General features: G+C 43.5%; 1 protein-coding gene and 1 non-coding gene across 2 annotated transcripts; one reads left to right on the top strand and one right to left on the bottom strand.

Annotated features, from left to right (window-relative positions):
* The first annotated feature begins 15923 nt into the window (after nucleotides 1–15923).
* MOS (MOS proto-oncogene, serine/threonine kinase) lies at nucleotides 15924–16946 on the top strand. The gene has a single exon (XM_052652061.1). It carries the CDS (start codon nucleotides 15924–15926, stop codon nucleotides 16944–16946), a length of 1023 nt encoding a protein of 340 aa, XP_052508021.1.
* Nucleotides 16947–22506: 5560 nt separating this feature from the next.
* Nucleotides 22507–22671, bottom strand: LOC128059675 (U1 spliceosomal RNA). The gene has a single exon (XR_008200606.1). It is a non-coding gene; the product is annotated as a U1 spliceosomal RNA (small nuclear RNA).
* Nucleotides 22672–23349: the final 678 nt, after the last annotated feature.

Here is a 23349-nt window from a genome sequence, read left to right as displayed (position 1 = left end):
AACACTGGAAGGGTGTGTTCCTTACAATAATTCACTCCGCTGTACATTTATTTTTTGAATATTTTAAAGTTAAAAAGATTAAAACAATTTTTTTTGCACTGGCTAAATGGCCAATTCTAGGACTGGAGCGGGAAATATATAAAAGGAGCCTAGAGCATCTTTTTGTGTCAGAAAGTATAGAAGTGTTTAAAGTAGAAATAAAAGCCCCATAATGATGAGGTATGTCAAAGGGAAACAGTAGCCAATTGAATGAGTTTCCATGGCCAAAGCTGGGTATAATTTTAGCAAGAAGATAAAGTATAACCCGAAGTATAATATCCGCGACTACATATTGATATAAATAAATGGAGGAGGAATAGACATATCTCCTGGGCAGAAAAATCCAAATAATCTGTGTATCCACACACCTGCATAATTCCCTGCCCCTTAAGTAAGGGCTGCACATAAGGGCCTCTTTCTAATGAGGACAGTATGGAAAGGGGGTAAAAATAGAGATTTTACCATAGAGAAACCTGACAAATACAGCCTTAGCCAGGAGGGCACGTGCAGCATGAGTGAGGGTAAGCTGTGCTGATGTCACACACCCGCCACATGGCGTGATGAGAACGGCAGTCGACTCGTGCCGTCTTCCTCCGGAAAACCATCGTCCCCGGGTTAGTACGAGAAAAGCGCCAGACAGGCCCCGAATGGGAGACACTGTAAAATGCTCAACCCGGACTCCTCAGAACTGTCCAGGTCATCAAAAATAAGGACAGGCAGAGGCTCTGCCCTAGGCAAGCGGAGCCTGAGAGCCTGTGGCAACAACATGCAATGTGTCTGTCCTGTGTGGGATCCTGGGTGTTTGGCAGACATTGGTCTCAAAAGCTGCATGAAGCAAGCCTGTCACGTCCAGAAAGAAACCGCTGACAGCATTTGTAGCTTCTGATAAAAATCTGCTTCCAAGAGAAAAGTGAAATTTTGGAAACTTTTATCCACACCTTGATGTGGTGGCTTCTCATTACTTTCTGATGAGATGAGTGGTAATATCAACGAATGTAATTTTTTGGTATTGTGTAATGAAATGTGTCAACATCTGGAAGGTTTGCATAACTCAGGGAATTATTATTTTTTTCAAATGACCAATGTTACAAATTCATAGCTCTGTAAAAGACCCATTCAGTGTTCAAGAGAGACCATTGGATTTTAATATTATACAATACAAAAAGCACATTGTTACAGTTTCAAATTCTACATGGCAACTAACATTTAAGAAACCGCCACTTGCCAAGTTTGGATATAGTTTCAAAGTAGAATAGCCACAATTATTTGAAAACATTAAAAAAAAAATGCAGCTGTGCCTATCTCTGCGACACCAGTTTCCTTCAGATATTTCATCCACAACAACATATCACAACAGACTGAATGTTCAAACAGGTGTGAGGAGCTGGTTGCTTTCCATTAAGCCCCAACCTATAGTTAAAAGTACTTGCAAAAATGTTAAACAGTGTCACTCTTCTCACTAAACTGCTTTTCTTTGCAAAAGAGTTGGTTTTTTATTAAACAAATAAAAGCTCTATTCCTGGAGTAGAGGCAAAAAAAAAAAAAAAAACCAACTATGGATCCATGGTGGTTGGGGGGGGGGGAGGCGTTATTTTTTATTTTTTTGAGGGGAGGATTTCTCCTTGCAGGTAACGGTAGTCAGGCACTTCTGTTGGGGCACATTGAGAGGAATGCAAGGATAATGGCTGAGCTCCTTCTAGGAAAACTCCTCAGTCCCTAGTAAAGTGCACAGACGTGGCTGGCTCTTCTAGCATCTTGCCTGCGATGTAGCTATGATGCTGAAGCTGGCACACCAACTCAACCTTAAGTCCTGTGACAGCTCCGACCATTTCCTTCTATATTTCATGTTACGTGGAATAACCCTTCATCACTTAAACCGATCTTAGTTAGCTATTCTGTGACCTGTTATAGAAACCATTCCACACTGATACATGACCTCACACATTTGGGAACAGGGAGGTCACAATCCTCCAAAGGACAGGAATTATTTTGTTTTTTGGTAGATCTAAATTTATTTCTCTTAGCTTTTATTTTGAAAATTACAGACCTACAGAAGGTTTCCAAGTACAGTGAAGACCCATATAACCTTTACAGAGATACCGTTATTTTGTCACGTGTTATTCCTCTCTCTGGAAAGGACAGGAGTTCTAATGTTGGAGTTGCCCAGTTCTGAATGGGTGAACTACATTTCTCTTCCTTCTCCTTCCTCATCTTCAGTTCAGTTCAGTTCAGTCCCTCAGTCGTGTCCAGCTCTTTTCAACCCCATGAATCACAGCACACCAGGCCTCCCTATCCATCACCAACTCCCGGAGTTCACTCAGACTCACGTCCATCGAGTCGGTGATGCCATCCAGCCATCTCATCCTCGGTCGTCCCCTTCTCCTCCTGCCCCCAATCCCTCCCAGCATCAGAGTCTTTTCCAGTGAGTCACCTCTTCGCATGAGGTGGCCAAAGTACTGGAGATTCAGCTTTAGCATCAGTCCTTCCAATGAACACCCAGGATCTCCTTCAGAATGGACTGGTTGGATCTCCTTGAAGTCCAAGGGACTCTCAAGTGTCTTCTCCAACACCACAGTTCAAACATCAATTCTTCAGCACTCGGCTTTCTTCACAGTCCAACTCTCACTTCCATACATGACCACTGGAAAAACCATAGCCTTGACTAGACGGACCTTTGTTGGCAAAGTAATGTCTCTGCTTTTCAATACTCCTCATCTTAAGACCCCTCAAAGCAATGGCCATGGGGGTGATAAGGACTTCAGCGTCAGGAAGGCTAAATGCAGGATTTGCATGCAACAGAACAGGGCCCTGAGTGTCCTGTAGCGTTCTCCCCCACTGTCCCCCAGCCCCGGGCCCAGGAGCAGACGTGAGGTTGCACTGCTGTGTGTGTAATGCCACCACCTTCCTGCGGTGGCTCTCAGTGAAGTTCTGAGTGGCGTAAAAGTTGGGGAATAACCCTTTTTAAACCGCTTATAATTGCTCTTAAGTCCTATTAATTTTCCTGTAATTAATAGGACTAAGGACCAGTTAATGGTGGTGGTGTTTTTTCAGGGTTAGTCAGTAGAGTAGCACTCACACCTCATGCATCACATGGATGTTTGACAGAATCAGCGTTTGTCCAGGGAGAGCCTCATACCTGCTGCACTCACCCTCAGGAACCTAGCTCCTCAATCTTTGTGCTTCTTGTGCTAAAACGGCAGCTCTAGATAATGGATAGCCCCAATTACTTTTCCATTAACTTCTAAATGTTGGCAGATACCCCAGAAATACCTTGGGACTTCATTCAAAATTAAAACTATATATATATATATACACACACACACACCGAGTATGAGTAATATTAGATACATATATATATAGTTTACACTACATACATACATATTTATATTAGTATTACTGTAATGTATACTAATATAAACATGTACATATTGAGTATTACTATTAATATAAACTTGTTCATATATGCCTATGTATCTAGTATTACTCAGCCATATAATATATATATATATATATTATATATTACTTAGCATTAAAAAAAGGAACAGTGAAATTCTGCATTGGTAACAACATGGATGGACCTAGAGAATATTATGCTTAGAGATTACAGCCAAAGACAAAACTGTGATATCACTTATTTATGGAAGCTAAAAAAGAAAACAAATATACATGCAAAATAGAAATAGACTCACAGAAAACAAACCAGTGGTTACCAAAGGGGAGAGGGAAGCAGAGAGGGGCACTTTAAGGGCATAGGATTAAGACATATAAACTATTGTATATAAAATAGGTAAGAAATAAGGATGCGCTGTACAGCACAGGGAATTATGGTCATTGTCCCTTAATAACTTTTAATGGAGTATGTGCAGTAAAAATGCTGCATCACACTGCTGTCTGCTTGAAATGATTATATTATACATCAACTAGACTTCAGTTTTTTTAATGCCATAATATTGAAACATCCTGGAAGGAGGAAAGCTACCTTTGAGAGCCTCCTGGACTTTCCCTAAATGAGAAATAAACTTTTTTTCTTAAAAAAAATGTTTCTAAACCACAGAGGACACTGAAGACAGTCGTGGCTTTGCCCTCCTCAGCCTTAGATGTTAGTTACTACCTAGTCATCAAGTCCAATACCGAGGACTAACAACGAGGTACAATGGATTCACCTATTGTACTCCTTGGAATGAAAGTTATGACCAACCTAGACAGCATATTAAAAAGCAGAGACATTACTTTGTCAACAAAGGTCCGTCTGGTCAAGGCTGTGGTTTTTCCAGTGGTCATGTATGGATGTGAAATTTGGACTGTGAAGAAAGCTGAGCACCGAAGAATTGATGCTTTTGAACTGTGGTGTTGGAGAAGACTCTTGAGAGTCCCTTGGACAGCAAGGAGACCCAACCAGTCCATCCTAAAGGAGATCAGTCCTGGGTGTTCACTGGAGGGACTGATGTTGAAGCTGAAGCTCCAATACCTTGGCCACCTGATGCAAAGAGCTGACTCATTTGAAAAGACCCTGATGCTGGGAAAGATTGAGGGCAGGAGGAGAAAGGGACGACAGAGGATGAGATGGTTGGATGGCATCATTGACTCAATGGACATGGGTTTGGGCAAACTCCGGGAATTAGTGATGGACAGGGAGGCCTGGTGTGCTGCGGTTCATAGGGTTGCAAAGAGTCGGACATGACTGAGCGACTGAACTAACTAACTAACTAGGCTCCTAGTCACTTGTCACTTTCTGATCCTTCCTCATTACCACCATGCAAGTCGAGGGGGATGGATAAAGTCTCTAAGTTTAACACTTCCTAGCATCAGCTGATCACTCTCTAATGAGATCTCTTGAGTCCTAGACTTAATCATCTTTCCTTAGTCAGTTCAGTTGCTGAGTCATGTCCGACTCTTTGTGACCCCATGGACTGCAGCACACCAGGCTTCCCTGTCCATCACCAACTCCCGGAGCTTGCTCAAACTCATGTCCATCAAGTCAGTGATGCCATCCAACCGTCTCATGCTCTGTCATCCCCTTCTCCTCCTGCCTTCAATCTTCCCCAGCATCAGAGTCTTTTCCAATGAGTCAGCTCTTCGCAACAGGTGGCCAAAGTATTGGAGGTTCAGCTTCAGCATCAGTCTTTCCAATGAATATTCAGGACTGATTTCCTTTAGGATGGACTGGTTGGATCTCTTTGAAGTCCAAGGGACTCTCAAGAGTCTTCTCCAACACCACAGTTCAAAAGTATCAATTCTTCAGCACTGAGTTTTCTTTACAGTCCAACTGTCACATCCATACATGACTCCTGGAAAAGCTATAGTTTTGACTAGTAGGCAAAGTATTGTCTTTGTTGGCAAAGTAATGTCTCTACTTTTTAATATGCTGTCTAGATTGGTCATAGCTTTTCTTCCAAGGAGCAAGCATCTTTTAATTTAATGGCTGCAGTCACCATCTGCAGTGATTTTGGAGCCCAAGAAAATAGTTTGTCACTGTTTCCTTTGTTTCCCCATCTATTTGCCATGAAGTGATGGGACCAGATGCCATGATCTTAGTTTTCTGAATGTTGGTTTTTAAGCCAGGTTTTTCACTCTCCTCTTTCACTTTCATCAAAAGGTTGTTTAGTTCTTCCTCACTTTCTGCCATAAGGGTGGAGTCATCTGTATATCTGAGGTTATTGATATTTCTCCCAGCAATCTTGATTCCAGTTTGTGCTTCATCCAGCCCAGCATTTCACAGGATGTCTTCTGCATATAAGTTAAATAAGCAGGGTGACAATACACAGCCTTGAAGTACTTCTTTCCCAATTTGGAACCAGTCTGTTCTATGTCCAGTTCTAACTGTTGCTTCTTGACCTGCATACAGATTTCTCAGGAGGCAGGTAAAGTGGTCTAGCATTCATATCTCTTTCAGAATTTTCCACAGGTTATTGTGATCCACACAGTCAAAGACTTTGGCATAGTCAGTAAAGCAGAAGTAGATGTTTTTCTGGAACTCTCTTGCTTTTTCCATGATCCAGTGGATGTTGGCAATTTGATCTCTGGTTCCTCATCTGGAAGTTCATGCACTGTTGAAGCCTGGCTTGGGGAATTTTGAGCATTACTTTGCTAGGGTCTGAAATGAGTGCAGTTGTGCGGTAGTTTGAACATTCTTTGGCATTGCCCTTCTTTGGGATTGGAATGAAAACTGACCTTTTCCAGTCCTATGGCCACTACTGAGTTTTCGAAATTTGCTGGCATATTGAGTGCAGCACTATCACAGCATCATCTATTAGGATTTGAAATAGGTCAGCTGGAATTCCATCACCTCCACTAGCTTTGTTCGTAGTGATGCTTCCTAAGGCCCACTTGACTTCACATTCCAGGATGTCTGGCTCTAAATGAGTGATCACACTATCATGGTTATCTGGGTCATGAAGATTTTTTCTGTATAGATTTTCTGTGTATTCTTGCCACCTCTTCTTAATATCTTCTGCTTCTGTTAGGTCCATACCATTTCTGTCCTTTATTGTACCCATATTTGCATGAATTTTTCCCGTGGTATCTCTAATTTTCATGAAGAGATCTCCAATCTTTCCCATTCTATTGTTTCCCTGTATTTCTTTGCATTGATCATAGAGGAACTTTTGACCACTGAGTACTTCTCTCTGTGTGCTGGAGACTTGATAAATGGATTTATATATTGATATTTAAAGGTTCATTTGCATTCACTTAATGTTTTAAAAAATGTGTTATTTTTTAAAATTATAACTTAAAAGACCAAATTTTGAAGTTGACTGCATTGTTTTTGGATCCAGGGATAAAGGGCTATTGAAAAGAGTATTTATATTGAACTAGTCAGATGAGAACAAGACCCAGTTTCCCCCACAGTCAGTCTCTCCCATCAGGAAGCTTCCATAAGCCTCTTATCCTTATCTGTCAGATGGCAGACAGAATGAAAACACAATCACAGAAAACTAATCAAACTGATCACATAGACCACAGCCTTGTCTAACTCAAAGAAACTATGAGCCATGCCATGTAGGGCCACCCAAGACGGATGGGTCATGGTGGAGAGTTCAACAAAACATGGTCCACTGGAGAAGGGAATGGCAAACCATTTCAGTATTCTTGCCTTGAGAACCCCATGAACAGTATGAAAAGGCAAAAAGATAGGACACTGAAAGATTAACTCCCCAGGTTGGTCAGTCAGTTCAGTCGCTCAGTCGTGTCTGACTCTTTGCAACCCCATGAATCACAGCACGCCAGGCCTCCCTGTCCATCACCAAATCCCAGAGTTCACTCAGACTTGCGTCCATTGAGTCGGTGATGCCATCCAGCCATCTCATCCTTTGTCGTCCCCTTCTCCTCCTGCCCCCAATCCCTCCCAGCATCAGAGTCTTTTCCAGTGAGTCAACTCTTCACATGAGGTGGCCAAAGTACTGGAGTTTCAGCTTTAGCATCATTCCTTCCAAAGAAATCCCAGGGCTGATCTCCTTCAGAATGGACTGGTTGGATCTCCTTGCAGTCCAAGGGACTCTCAAGAGTCTTCTCCAACACCACAGTTCAAAAGCATCAATTCTTTGGCACTCAGCTTTCTTCACAGTCCAACTCTCACATCCATAAATGACCACTGGAAAAACCATAGCCTTGACTAGACAGACTTTTGTTGGCAAAGTCATTCCTTGGTAGGTGCCCAATATGCTACTGGAGAAGAGTGGAGAAATAACTCCAGAAAGAATGTGGATATGACTGGTGATGGAAGTCTAATGCTGTAAAGAACAATATTGCATAGGAACCTGGGACATTAGGTCCATGAATCAAGGTAAATTGCAAGTGGTCAAACAGGAGATGGCAAGAGTGAACATCAACATTTTAGGAATCAGTGAAATAAAATGGACTTGAATGGGTGATTTTAATTCAGATGACCATCATATCTACTATGTGGGCAAGAATCCCTTAGAAGAAATGGAGTAGCCCTCATAGTCAACAAAAGAGTCTGAAATGCAGTACTTGGGTGCAGTCTCAAAAACAGAATGATCTCTGTTCATTTCCAAGGCAAATCATTCAGTATCACAGTATTCCAAGTCTATGCCCCAACTACTAATACTGAAGAAGCTGAAGTTGAACGGTTCTATGAAGACCTACAAGATCTTCTAGAACTAAAACCAAAAAATTATGTCCTATTCATCATAGGGGATTGGAATGCAAAAGTAGGAAATCAAGAGATACCTGGAATAACAGGCAAATTTGGCCTTGGAGTACAGAATGAAGCAGGGCAAAGGCTAACAGACTTTTGCCAAGAGAACACACTGGTCATAGCAAACACACTTTTCCAACAACACAAGAGATGACTCTACACGTGGACATCACCAGATGGTCAACACTGAAATTAGATTGATTATATTCTTTGCAGCCAAAGATGGAGAAGCTCTATACAGTCAGTGAAAACAAGACTGGGAGCTGACTGTGGCTCAGATCATGAATTCCTCATTGCCAGAGTCAGGCTCTGGGAAGATCCCACATGCTGTGAAGCAACTAAGCTCATTCTACAACTACTGAGCCTGTGCTCTAGAGGTTGGGAGCCACAGCTACTGAGCCCACATGCTGCAGCTAGTGAAGACTGCAAGCCCTAGAGCCTGTGCTCAGCAACAAGAGAAGCCACCACAATGAGAAGCTCACACACCGCAACTAGAACGTAGCATCTGCTCACCACAACTAGAGAAACCCCGCACGCAGCAAGGGAGACCTAGTGCAGCCAACAAATAAAGAAAAGTGTTTCCTTTACAGTCTCCTTCCATTCCTCAGAACCAGAGATTTTCTGAAGTCAGAGTCCTGGGTCTGGACTCCTGCTCAGCCTCTAAGGCCCCATGGGCATTTGCTTCCAGAACAGGAAGAGTTGCTTCCAGAACTGGCTGTTTGGATTTGCTGGACAGCCAGACCTCTAGCACTGTCCACTGGCCTCACTACCGGGTCACCAGTCTTCAAGGGTTGAGAATTGTTCCACTGGGTGCCAGTACTATTGAGATGCCTCTTCCACTGGGTGAGCAATTGTGGCATCAGCTCCTCAGTGGTCTGCATGATCCCTTTGGGAAATTCCAATGTAAGTACATAATCCAGCACCACTGAGACCCAACACTTCCAATCTCCATCATGAGAGATGCTGGGATGCTTCTTACAAAATGAATGCTGGGCTCTTAAGAACACCCTCTGTAACCGCCGAGTTTCACATTTCCTGTTTTCCCCACTACCTCCATCGAGTCACCAGCAGCCACTGTGAATGCAGGCATGCATGCTCAGTCGTGTCCAAATCCTTTGCAACCCCATGGACTGTAGCCCACCAGGCTCCTCTGTCCGTGGGATTTCCCAGGCAAGAATACTGGAGTGGGTTGCCATTTCCTTCTCCAGGGGATATTCCTGACCCAGGGATTGAACCTGGCTCTCCTGCACTGTGGGCAGATTGTCGTCTGAGCCACCAGGGAAGTCAGAGCTCATGAGAAGTTCTTACTTCATGCAGAATTAGTCCTAAGAGTCCAAACACTGGGGTCTTTTTAAAAAAAAAAAAAGTTTATTTTATTTATTTGGCTACACTTGGATGGGATCTTTAGTTGGAGCATGTGGGATCTAGTTCCCTGACCAGGGATTGAACCGGGCCCCCTACAGTGAGAGCTCGAAGTCTTAGCCACTGGACCAGCAGGGAAGTCCCCACACATTGTTAACAGCTCCCGATCTCTCTTTTACCAGATCTTTGCTGTGCTTTCTTCTGTATTCACTTCTCTCTCAGGTAAGCAGTCTCCTAAAAGTGCTGGTTCTTCACTGACCTAGAAAATTCCCTAAACTGAGGCTTATTGAATCAATCATTATGGCCAAGAGAAGGAAAACATGATGATTAGATAGACCTGGAGACCCTAATCAATAAAAATATCCCCTTAACCACTGGAACTTACGGAGAAGTTAGTGTCCAAAATAATTAAACTGTGCTAACACTCCAAGTGTCTCAGACATGCCTGGTGATTACCCTGTGATGGTTTTCCCCTTCCCAAGAAGGCCACAAGAATCGAGTCATCACAGTTCTGAAGAAGAAGGAAAGTACCCTGGGAACGTCTGCATGAGTGCAGAGCACAATTGGGAAGGACTGTTTTCAGGACAGGCAGAGCAGGGTCTTCAGAATCCTCTCCCACAACCCAAAGTCTTCCTCGGTGGCTCAGTGGTAAAGAATCCACCTGACAATGTGGGAGACATGGGTTCGATCCCTGGGTCAGGAAGATCCCCTCGAGGAGGAAATGGCAACCCACTCCAGTATCCTTGCCTGGGAAATCCCATAGACAGAGGAGCCTGGCGGGCTACAGTTCATGGGGCCACAAAGAGTTGGACATAACTGAACACACATGCACAAGCCCACAGCCCTAACAATAAACATGAAACAGCATGAGGGTGCGGGGGACAGGACATCATCACAGCTGGACTCAGGATGTAGACACACCAGGGAAGTTTACACTCCAAGTCCCCCTTACTGCCCTGGCTTTGCCAGAGGCCAGTCCCCTGGTGAGTGTAGAGGACAACAGTCTCTCTCTGGCTGCATAATATCTAGCACTTCCTAACAATGCCTTGTTTTTCTTTTCAGAAATTACTTCTCCCTACAATGGTTCGTGGTCTGGTTAAGATAGTATATCCAGGTGCCCACTTTCCGCAAGGGGAACCAAAGCTTCGCGTACTGTCTTTCCCCATGCGGTGCCACCAGGAAGGGAGAACGGTGGATGAAATAGGCCTGCAGCTCACTCCATCTGAGATGAAAATAATGACCGTGGGACACTCAGTCCAACAACTGTCAACCTGGCCATACTTTTCTGTCCAGATTGGTTCAGTGGTTCCTGTTTTCTGGTCTCAGTTCTTCCCAGGTGGCGCTAGTGGTAAAGAATCCACCTGCCAATGCAAGAGACAGAAGTGACATGGGTTTGATCCCTGGCTCGGGGAGATCCCCTGGAGAAATAAATGGCATCCCACTCCAGTATTCTTGCCTGGGAAATTCCCTGGACAGAAGAGCCTGGTGGGTTGCAGTCCATGGGGTCGCAAAGAGTTGGACATGACTGAAGTGACTTAGCATGCATGAATGCTCAGGTCTTGCCCACTTCTGAGTGTATTTCTTCAGGTTCCCAAGTCTGTGATCCTGCAAAATCTCTCCAATAAACTTTTCCTTGCCTAAGTTGGTTTCCACTACTTTGGGGGAACCTAAGAAGCCTAACTAATACAGTGGTTAACCGTGGATTATAGTAAATTGAATGAGGCTGTTCCTGCTGTGTCAATGCTATGCCTCATTTTGTTTCTGTATTGAAAGATTATCCTAAATCCCCCTAATTTTTATAAGCTTTTATGAATCCAGCCAATGCAGACTTCTCTCCCTGAACACCACTGAAAGCAATGATAATCTGATGTATTCATTTCCTAGTTTATGTCAAACATGGTGCCATGGAATTTAAGCTTATGTCCTACAGTAGATCCAAGTATCATAATGAGCCATCACAGTGATAATATATTGACGTGCTCATCTGTGCTCAGGTGTGTCCGACCCTTTTCTGACCCCATGGACTGGAGCCCGCCAGGCTCCTCTGTCCATGGGATTTCCCAGGCAAGAATACTGGAGTGGGTTGCCATTTCCTTCTCCAGGGGGTAGTCCCCAACCCAGGGACTGAATCCTCATCACCTGCATTGGCAGGCGGATTCTTTACCACGAGCGCCACCATGGGGCTGTACATACATGGAAAACAGAGTGTAGGTTAATTATGCAAGAAACAAACCAAATAATAGGAAAGTATAAGTTAAAAGTCCTGGAAACATAGAATTGAACAGAGGGCTACCTCAAACCTAAAGCCATTCAAAATGAAGATTTATAGTAATTTCATATCTTCTACCATGCTTCCTGGACCCTGCTTCTTCTGACGTTAGCTGTGTTGTTCAAAGATGGAGCCACAGTTCCACTTCATCTGGACAAACAAGCTTCCTAATGTGCCAACTCAACACCATTCCTTTTGGTGGAAAATGACACAAGTTACAGAATGCCTGCTATCTCCTGTGGGGTCATCTGGGGCAAATTACTGTGTGGCTACCTCCTTCCTTGGGTTGGGCTGAATGTGGGGACCAATACAAAGGCCAGTTATTAATAACATCTGGTCATATAATTGGACATTATCGTCTGCAGGCGAGAGCGAGGTCATATGGGATTACACTCAATAGTGCAAGAGACCATGCTATTCTTTTCTGGTAATCTGTAAATTAATGGTCTTTGAAATGTGGCGATGTTAATTGGGACATAGAAATCCCAAATCAGCCTCCAGTCGATCGGTCCACTGACACAGTTTATATAATACTGTACTCCCCTGGTGGTACAGTAGTGAGAACCCACCTGCCAATGCAGGGAACATGGGTTCAATCCCTGGTTTGGGAAGGTTCCACAGTGGAACCTTCCCACTAGCAACTAGCCACTACTCCACTAGCCTGGTGCCGCAACTACTGAAGCCTGTCTGCCCCGGAGCCTGTGTACTGAAACGAGAGGCCACCACAATGAGTCCACACACAGCAACTAGAGAAAGCCTGCTCATAGCAACTAAGACCCAGTGCAGCCAAAAATAAAAAACACACATAAACAATTTTTTAAATTTATACAATAGTGATCTGAGACATACAAAAGCCTAAAATCAAGCATTTCTGTGAATAAGACAGCATAGACATTTAACCCTTGGACGACATGGGGTCAGGGACACTGACCCCCAAGCAGTTCAAACTCCATATACAACTTTACAGTTGTCCCGCCATAACTGAGGTTTCACATCCTCAGATTCAACCAACTGTGACTTGTGTAGTATTGCAGAACGTATGTACTGAAAAAAATCCACATATCCATTGATATTTTCGAATTGTGGTGCTGGAGAAGACTCTTGAGAGTTCTTTGGACTGCAAGGAGATCAAACCAGTCAATCCTAAGGGAAATCAATCCTGAATATTCATTGGAAGGACTGATACTGAAGCTGAAGATCCAATACTTTGGCCACCTGATGCGAAGAGCCGACTCATTGGAAAAGATCCTGATGCTAGGAAAAGGGAGAGAAAGCTCTGATAGAAAGCTACTGAGAAAGTGGCCCAAACCTCAGTAAACACAGGGAAGGAAATATTGAGAGGAAGCCCTCCAGAAGGTTCTTTCTCCATTTCCTGCCTGAACATGGCCCATTGAGACTGTACCCCAGCTTCCCCATCTCAACAAGCCCTAAAGACCTTCTAATAACTGGGGTCCTCCTCCAGATTGGAGGATTGGGAGGGCAGGGGTTCAATCCCTAGTTTGGAAACTAAGATCCCACATGCTGTGGGGCAACTAAGCCCACGTGGGGCAAGTAGAGAGTCTGTGTGCCACAACAAAAGATCATGAGCACCCGAGTAAATAAATACTAAAAAAAAAAAAAAAAATCAAATAAAAGCCACACTATGGTATTATTTTTTAAAAAACAAAGACAAAAACCCCCAAACCAATACTGTGTAATAGATCTTATTGGTGTAATCCCATAATACATTTTTATGAGTTTCATAAATAATAATTAGCAGGCCCTGATCTAGGTAACTGAAACTCTCTTAATCTTCACATAAGAGATAGGTATATGATCCTGAGATAGGCATATGTTCTTCACCTTGCAGATGAGGAAACTTAGGGGCAAGAAACCCAGGTCATCTGGCCTGAGAGACTGAATACCCAGATAAATATTCTTAGGCAGATCAGCAGATGATGGATCTAATGAACTTAGGGTTTGTGAATGGGTAGAGTACCATATTTTCATTATTACCTTATATTTTATGTAAATGATAAAGTCAAATTGTGAAGAATAAGTAGTTTATGCTATTTATTATCTTTAAAATAATAAAGATTACATTATAGAAAGTCACATCATTTTGCATTATGTGTAATGCTCAACTTAAGGCACTGTACTGCTCTCACTTGGCCAATCTTCACAGCATTTCTGATATCATATAACAGTTTCAGAGCCCTAGAGTGTAATTCCAACGATGTGACAGCAATGAAATAGATTCTGCAATATAGACTTATTACAGAATATAATTGTACTTTCTTAGTTTACTCTATTCACTGTTTTCTTTTTTATATTTCAGGTTTGACATATCTGCATTTTTACTATAATATTTAATAGTTTACATTTTTTCAATTTCTGTTGTTATTACTCCAGATACTGTTAGTTGCTCAGTCGTTTCTCTTTGTGACCCCATAGACTGTAGCCCACCAGGCTCCTCTGACCATAAATTCTCCAGGCAAGAGTACTGGAGTGGGTTGCCATTCCCTTCTCCAGGGGATCTTCCCTACCCAGGGATCAAATCCAGGTCTCTGGCATTGTAGGTAGATTCTTTATTGTCTGAGCCACCAGGGAAGCTCCACTACTTCAGATAGGGCTCCCCAAATTTTGTTCCAAATGTTAGAAGTTTATTTTAATGATTATCCTGATTTCTTAAATAAAAAGACTGAGGCTCAAACAGGTTAAATATTATACATGATATCACATGGTAAGTCACAGAGGTAATATAGAATAGAAATCTTATTCTAGGGTTCAGAAGACTTCCAACAGCTTATATAAATGGACTGTTTATTAACATATCTTCTTGGAACAAATATACTTCAGAAGCATAGACCTATCTTCAGAAAAATGTGTTTACACATCACCTATATGCTCTGAGTGCAGAAATAAAGTAAAGATAGAACTTTATCATTTGACTTTTCAAAACATAGATCCTAACATCTTCCTGTGTTTTTTCATGAACAGGGTGTTATTGTTGGTTTTTTCCCCAAAGGTATGAAATGAAAACTGTCTTTGTTTTTAAATAAAAATTAGAACAGAAGAACTCACGGCTGAACAGCAAGATCCTGGATTTAATCTCAACATCTGATTTTCCACAGTATATGGAGGAACAGTATATGACATTGACTCTTTTTATTTCTTCAGATTTTTCCTCTCCTAAGATCTCTCGTATTTGTTATTATTTGACGCTCTGGTTGTAGCTCTGAATCATTTTCATTCTTTTTCCTCCTCTAACTCTGCTTCAAAACTTCTGTAACTTATTTGCTGTGAAGTCTAGAATCTCTTCTGCAAGTGAACTTACTGGGTGCACCAGACAGCCATGGACCCCAAAGACTGCTAAGGACTCCATATGTTGCTAAGAAGTCTTGCTAATTTGCTCTATCAGCTGAATGGGGTGTCAGAGAATTTTCTTTTCCTTTATGAACTCAGAGTGTTTGTGCTGTGACCTGTATCAGCAATTCTGTTTGGATCGATCACTTTCAGCTTACCATTTTTCATCCCTCCGTGAACGTTGCACCTAATTTTCCCTGTAATCGGTTCAACAACTGTCAGCTGTTCATGTTTCAACTCTTTCTGCCAATAACTGCTGGAAGTGATTTAATACAGCTGGAGAATAAACTGACAATCATTATAGCCTGCAAAGTGTGAAAAAAATTTCATTGCACTATTGTGATCTGAGGACCGATGACGCCCAGCGGATGAGACTTGGAGTGGGGGTGGAGGGGTAGGGGGGAAGCCTGCTTTATAATAATTAAAGAACTTGTAGAAGAGGGTGATTCCTGGGGCAAGTTAAACTGTTTATCCGGTGAACCCTCTTCCAGGGCTTGTTTTATAAGAATTCACTCTAAGTGCCCAAGGGAAATGCCTTTATCTGAATGGGGTTGCGGTGCTGCCTGCGCTCACATGGTTTCCTCAGCTGATAAAAGTCCTCGCTAAGGAACCGCACAGATGTGGCTCCTTTGGGGAAGATGAAGGCAGAGGAGACAAACAACGGGGCGGAGCGGAGGGGCAGCAGCCAGTGATGCCTGCAGGCCGACGGGGTCCCCTCTTCCAGGCCGGCTCACCTGCGCTGCAGAAGAGATGCCCTCGCCCCTCCCGCGGCGCCCTCACCTGCCCGGCGACCTCTCGCCGTGGTCAGGGGACTCGCGGCCCTGCAGCAGCCCCTGCGAGCTCTTGGGGGGCATCTTGCCGCGGGCCCCGCGCCTCCGGCGCCGGCTGGCCTGGTGCTCCATCGACTGGGAGCAGGTGTGTCTGCTACGGAGGCTGGGCGCGGGGGGCTTCGGCTCAGTGTACGAGGCCACCTACCACGGTGTGCGCGTAGCCGTCAAGCAGGTGAGCCGGTGCTCCAAGAACCCGCGGGCGTCAAGGCGCAGCTTCTGGGCCGAGCTCAACGCGGCCCGGCTGCGCCATGCTAACATCGTGCGCGTGGTGGCGGCCAGCACGCGCCCGCCACCGGGTTTCGACAGCCTGGGGACTGTCATCATGGAGTTCGGGGGCAACATCACCTTGCACCAGGTCATCTACGGCCCCACCGGCTGCCCCGGGGACTCCAGCGCGCAGCTGGGCTTGGAGAGGTGTCTAAAGTACTCCCTAGACGTGGTCAGCGGCCTGCTGTTCCTCCACGCGCAAAGCATTGTGCACTTGGACCTCAAACCGGCCAACATCCTCATCAGTGAGCAGGATGTCTGCAAGATCGGGGACTTCGGCTGCTCCGTGAGGCTGGAAGACCTGCGGAGCCCGTGGACGCCTCACCACCTGGGCGGCACCTACACTCACCGAGCCCCGGAGCTCCTCAAAGGAGAGCCTGTTACACCCAAGGCCGACATCTACTCCTTCGCCATCACCCTTTGGCAGATGAGCACGCGGGAGGCGCCCTTCTCGGGGGAGCGGCAGCACGTGCTCTATGCCGTGGTGGCCTACCACCTCCGGCCCGCCCTCCGGGCACCAGTCTTCACCGACTCGGTCCCCAGGAAGACGCTGGCGGGCATCGTCCAGCGTTGCTGGGCGGCCCTTGCTCCCGAGAGGCCGAGCGCCGAACTTCTCTTGGGGGACCTCCACGCTCTGAAAGAGGAGCTGGGAGGACTTGAGACTGGATCCAAATAAGTGTCTTTGTTTCTGATCGTTTTTAATGAAGTGAACATTTAGCGGGGGAAAAAATCATATAGGTAGGATGGATTTTTAGAAAATAAAGTCCCTTAAAAACTCCCTTTATCTCGAATGCTTTTTCTAAGACAAACCGCAGAGCGGTAGTGGTGCTCTTTGTCGTTATTTAGTCGCTAAGTCTTGTCCGACTCTTTTGCTACCTCATGGACTACAGCCAGCCAGGTTCCTCTGTCCATGGGCTTCTCCAGGCAAGAATAGGAGAGTGGGTTGCCATGCCCTCCTCCAGGCAGTAACAGGTATTCCTGAATAAATTGTAAAAAAAAAAAATAGTTGTCTGCAACCCCAACAAAGAGGACAGCAGCTCATTACTCTTGTTGTTTTCATTAAAATGGCTATTGTTTGTATTTGCTGTTGTTGTTGAGTCCCTAACTAGTGTCTGACTCTTTGCTGACCCCATGGGCTGTAGGCCACCAGGCTCCCCTATCCATGGGATTTCCCAGGCAAGAATACTGGAGTGGGTAGTCATTTCCTCCTCCAGGGGATCTTCCTGATCTTCCGGACCCAGGGATGGAATCAGGGTCTCCTGCATTGGCAGCTAGATTCTTTACCACTGAGCCACCAGAGAAGCCCCCTGGTGGTTTCAGGACCTACCTTATCTCCTTACAGGGTTACTGTGCTTACTTTAACAGTTTCATGGTACTGCACTTTTTCAAATTTGTTATTTGTAAAACCAGGTTTTCCAAAGCAGAACTGAATTAGAAAATGCCAAAATTCTTGATACTCAAATAACATGCTCCATACCCACCACCTAAATTTAAACTACCAACAGTTAATTTTGTTCTCATATTAAATAAGTGAAAACATTTAAAAAAAAAGATTAATTTTTCCTTCCTCCTCCAAAACCTACTTGTTTCTAATGACCTTCACACATAAAACTCTAGAATTGAGATAAATTTAGTTTTGTAGGAATAATATGTTAAATGATTTCTTGTGATATTTTGAACTTCTATAATTTTGCTAAAATATTTCTGAACTGGGTCCCTTTTCCAGTTATCTGCATGAGACAACAAGGAAAGATTACATGATGTGAGAAGAAATAATAACCTTGAGGAATAGTAAAATTTAACATTGGGATGGAGGAAAGCAGACAAGGAAAACCAGATTCCCATCCTAGAAATCAAGGCCATGGTTGCTGGTAGATGGATTTAAAACAATGAGGTGAGTGAACCCAGTTTTTAGGACAAAGTTGACTTCTGTTCAGCGATAACACTTTCAGCAAGGGCTTTAGGTAGGAGCTACTGCTGTTCAGTAGCTAAGTTGGGTTCAGCTCTTTGCGATCCCATGGACTGCAGCATGCCAGTCTTCCCTGTCCTTCACTATCTCCCAGAGTTCACTCAAACTCATGTCCACTGAGTCAGTGATGCTATCCAACCATCTCATCCTCTGCCACCTCCTTCTCCTCTTGCCCTCAGTCTTTCCCAGCATCAGGGTCTTTTCCAATGAGTTGGCTCTTTGCATCAGATGGCCAACGTATTGGAGCTTCAGCATCAGTCCTTCTAATAAATATTCAGAGTTGATTTCCTTTAGGATTGCCTGGTTTGATCTCCTTGCAGTCCAAAGGACTCTCAAGAGTCTTCTCCAACACCACAGTTCAATAGCATCAATTCTTTGGTGCTCAGTCTTCTTTATGGTCCAACTTTTACACCCATACATGACTAATGGGAAAACCATAGCTGTGACTATATGGACCTTTGTCAGCAAAGTGATGTCTCTATGACGTAGGAGCTGTGCTTGGTCTTTAAAGAATGAAGTGACTGGATCAGGTCATTAGGACAAAGTTGACTTGCCTTTAACAACACCACTTTGAGCAACAGCTTGATATAGAAGCTATGCTTGGATTGTTGAGGCAGAAGGGAGAAGCAGAAACCTTTAGAAAGGGTGAGATGCACAGAAGTGTTTTGCGATTGCTGGTTTGGTTGAGTTTACTTTTAGGATAAGATAAGTGAGTTTATCTGTGAAAGAAGCAAGAGGAGACAGTGATGACCAGTGAGATTTTAAGAACTTGTGGAAGAAATGAAAAGGAATGCCAGAGGAAAGAGACTGTGGCCTTGGAGAGGAAGAATGTCTCTTTCTGGATGTGGGCAGAGGGCAGGACAACTGCCACCACAGATGAGACTTTAAGCAGGAGGAAGAGGGACTGGGGAGGTTCACATCCGTGGACTTCCACTTTCTTCTGTTAAGAGAGATTGAGAGTAGGGGGTCCACAGAGTGAGGTGATAAGTTAGAACTATTCTCCAGGGAAGCAAAAAGAAGCTGTCTACAACTGCATGGTATTGGTCCAGTGCTGTGGGCTCTGTCTACAAAGCTGGGGACAAACCAGCCACAGACCCATACCAACAAAAGCTTCCCTCTGTGCATGGTAGCAACAGGAGTTCATGCTTGGCATGTTTAAAATACAGTGGATTGAAGAAATTACAGAGGATCAGTTTGTTATGCCAGATGTGTTAAAACAAGATTTGAACTATGCTGAAATACCTTATTTCAGACAAGCCATGGAAAGATACCTGTTAAAAGCATTTTTAAATAAATTCTGGAATTCAGTTCCCCAAATGAACATGGCCACAGCTCAGATCCAAACATCTTCCCTGCTCCTGGGAACCACATAGAGTGACACAGAGAAAAGGGGCGCTCAGTCGTGTCCGACTCTTTGCGACCCCATGAATCGCAGCACACCAGGCCTCCCTGTCCATCACTAACTCCTGGAGTTCACTCAGACTCACGTCCATCGAGTCAGTGATGCCATCCAGCCATCTCATCCTCTGTCGTCCCGTTCTCCTCCTGCCCCCAATCCCTCCCAGCATCAGAGTCTTTTCCAATGAGTCAACTCTTCACATGAGGTGTCCAAAGTACTGGAGTTTCAGCTTTAGCATCATTCCTTCCAAAGAAATCCCAGGGCTGATCTCCTTCAGAATGGACTGGTTGGATCTCCTTGTAGTCCAAGCAACTCGCAAGAGTCTTCTCCAACACCACAGTTCAAAAGCATCAATTCTTCGGCGCTCAGCTTTCTTCACAGTCCAACTCTCACATCCATACATGAGGGACCTTGTAAACCCCACGGTCAGGAACACTAAAAGACAGAGAAAATGTATAGACTCCAAATGTCAGCAGTGATGCCTAATGACTGGAAGAGCTTGCCAGGAAAGAAAGCAGCGAGCCATGGCGGGTGGCTCAGGGGAGGACCTTGTCATGGTAGATACCTGAAAGACTTTGCAAAAATGCATGCTCTGAAGAGCAGGTGGCCATGTAGAGGGCACAAGTTGAGGATGAAACTCCTGATAATAGGGGTGAGATCACACAGAGCTAAGCTTACAAGAGTTATGAGAGAGCAAAAGACAACAGAGAGTGTTGAGGAGGGTCTACCCACTGCTGAGCTCGGAAAGCAGTTAACTGAGAGGGTCACTGGGTATGGGGTCAGGAAACACAAGACAGGCACAGAAGCCCCCTAATAAACACAGAGAAATGAAAAACTTTCCCAGGGTCACACAGCTAAGTGATGGGCCAGAACCCATGTCCTTAACCATTCTACTTCACTCAGGGAATACCCTGCTCTTAGCTTCATGATTTCAAATGTTTAAATGTATTTAATCTAATTCACAGAAGTCAACCAAGAAAATTGCTGTTGGAGGCATTACTTGCTACAACATTAGGACAGCATCATTGGGGATGGTTTTTAAAGGGAAACAGCTATCTGAGAAAAATAGTATGGTGCCCAGTGCTGACAGAGGAGGCAGATATAGAGTATACTTGGGGCTTCCCTGGTGGCTCAGTGGTGAAGAATCCACCTGCCAATGCAGCAGATGCAGGTTCACTCCCTGAGTTGGGAAGATCCCCTGGAGAAGGAAATGGCAACCCACTCCAGTATTCTTGCCTGGAAAATTCCACAGTTAGAGGAGCCTGGTGGGCTACAGTTCATGGGGTTGCAAAGAGTTGAACACAACTTAGCAACTGAGCATGCATGCATTAAATGGGAGCAGACAGCTCAGTTTATTTCTTTTATAAAAAATCCTTTAATATGAAAGAAGAAAAAAATTTATCTTTAGAGACCTATATAAAAGGCACTATTGGTTGAAAAAAACAAGGTTTTTTTTTTTTTTTTAACTAGAAAAAAAAATTTTTAACCTAGTATAGAGAGCTTTGAAGTTAAAGCTATGGTAATAAATTAAAATTAATTAGGAAAATTGATATATAAAGATAAATGAATTTCTCAGAAACCAGGAGAAAAGCAAAATACATTGAAAATAGTAAGACAAGGCAATGGGAGGCTCAGTCTGGGAAGACTAATATCCAAATTTTAGAAGTTCTAGAAAGAGAAAAACATGGAAAATAGGATAAAAGTATCAACAATTTAGAAAACAAAACCTTCCAGATTGAAAAGATGATTTCCCAGACAATGAATGAAAACACACTACAAGAAGGCATATCACCATAAGATTTTGGAACAGTAGGGCCAATGAGAAAGTCCTGAAAACCTCCAGGAATTTTATTTAAAATCCAGATCACATACCAAAGATAAGAATCCTGAAAGATAATGGAGGCTACTACTTACAAAATTCTGAGGGAAAATCATTTCCAACGTAGCATTCTATACCCAGCCAAACAATCAACTGAATGGACAAGCTGACCAAAGGCCTCTTCACACACGCAAGATCTCACAATTTGACTTCTGTGCACCTTTTCTCAGGAAACTACTTGAGGGTTTACTCCACCAAAAGCGAGTATATAAACCAAAGAAGAAGAAAAAGAAAACATAGGATCCAGGAAATCAGTACAATACAGAGACAAAGGGCAAAGCTGATGGTGAGTAAAGATCACAAGCAGCCTGGAGCAGGTCTGAAGACTCAAAGATGATAAAGTAAATGAATATCCGTGTTTGAATGGACTGAAAGAATACTTCCATAATTTGAAGAGAGTCTGGATTTAACTTAATGATGAGTACAGAGAAAACAAAGCAAATAAAACAGAAAGTTTATTAGCCTTTAGGGGGCATGAAATATTGGGCAACACAAGAAAAGCCAGTTTTCATAAGAAATGATTCAGTTCAAAATAGCCTTGTAGAGTTCCAATGAGGTAATACAGTATGTTGATCTAATCAGAGCTATAACATAAAAATGATGAAAGGAAGAATGGAGAAAGAATGATGACTATAGAGAACAGGAACAGGAGTGATCCTAAGTTTCCAAAGAGAGAAGTCACTAAACAATAACTGAAACTAAACAAATCAAGAAGAGTCTACATAAGCACACTATTTAGAGGTGCTGACTTAAACAACAAAACTGATAGCAAAAAGTTAAAAGTGGTTGGGAGAGGCTAAGAGTTTGTGTGACATCCTAGAGGGATTTGGGGGTGGGGTGGGTGGTGGTAATAATTCTAGTGCAACTATTTGACTCTTTGATGTGCATGTATAACTGATGAAAATCAAGACGAAATTCAAAAATAAAAAAAAATTGAGTGTGTGGCTAGGTCTTAGGAGAAGATGGACGATAGGGACTTTTTTTTTTTTTAGGGGATAGAGTGAACACAGTCCCCTACTACCACAAATTATGTGGTCGAGATTCCCACATTTGGGAAAGTCACAGAGGTCAGCACATCAGGAGTGCAATGGGTGAGCCGCACCCTGGGAAAACCACCTTCCTGATCATGGTTCTCTCTCCTGCCAGGTAAGTATGATAGGGACATATTTTAATGTGGTTTTTCTATGAAAAGAATTTTAAGAAACAAACAATATCAAAGTGATTGAACTAAATATTTTTTGATTATGCTGATACATGTGTATCAACTCACATACTTTCTTTATAATAGAGTAATAAAACAGGACAGTCATCCCCAAAAGACTAAAAGAAAAACACAAGCCACCCATTCAGCTAAGGAAAGCAGAAGCAGCCGAGAAGGACTGAACTAAAGCAAGACAGCTTCCTGAACACTGCTGGATAGGGCATCAGATTACAAAAAGGGAAAACCTAAAGGTCTATGGAATAATAGAGTGCAGCCAGAAGAAATTTAAAGGGAAAGGAGAAAGAAAAAAACCTTGACAGAATAATGGCAACCAATGCCAGAAGCCAGTCCTCTTACAGAGGAGTCGAGTTACAGAGTCTCCCTGGCTTCAGAACTGGAAGTAGACCTTGCCCCTTTTCGGAACGGTAAATCATATTAGAACACACTGTACTGTCCGTCTGACCGAATATTTGTCAAACAGTGAGTAATTGTGAAGTCCTTAAGAAATTTCAATTCTGCCACAAGATGGAGAATAAGAATCTTTTTTAAAGACAGAAAAAATAACCTGTTTTCTCCCCTATTTCTCAAGCGAATGTCATGACAAGGGTCACGCTCGTCTACTCTGGGTAGA

This window comes from Budorcas taxicolor, chromosome 14 (assembly GCF_023091745.1).
Source record: "Budorcas taxicolor isolate Tak-1 chromosome 14, Takin1.1, whole genome shotgun sequence".
In the NCBI taxonomy this organism is placed as follows: domain Eukaryota; kingdom Metazoa; phylum Chordata; class Mammalia; order Artiodactyla; family Bovidae; genus Budorcas; species Budorcas taxicolor.
The sequence above is the reverse complement of the archived record's forward strand: the minus strand, read 5'-3'. Positions and strand labels throughout refer to the sequence as shown.

Coding starts and splice junctions, on each gene's coding strand:
- MOS (XM_052652061.1), top strand. CDS start 15,924: ATGCCCTCGCCCCTCCCGCGGCGCCCTCACCTGCCCGGCGACCTCTCG.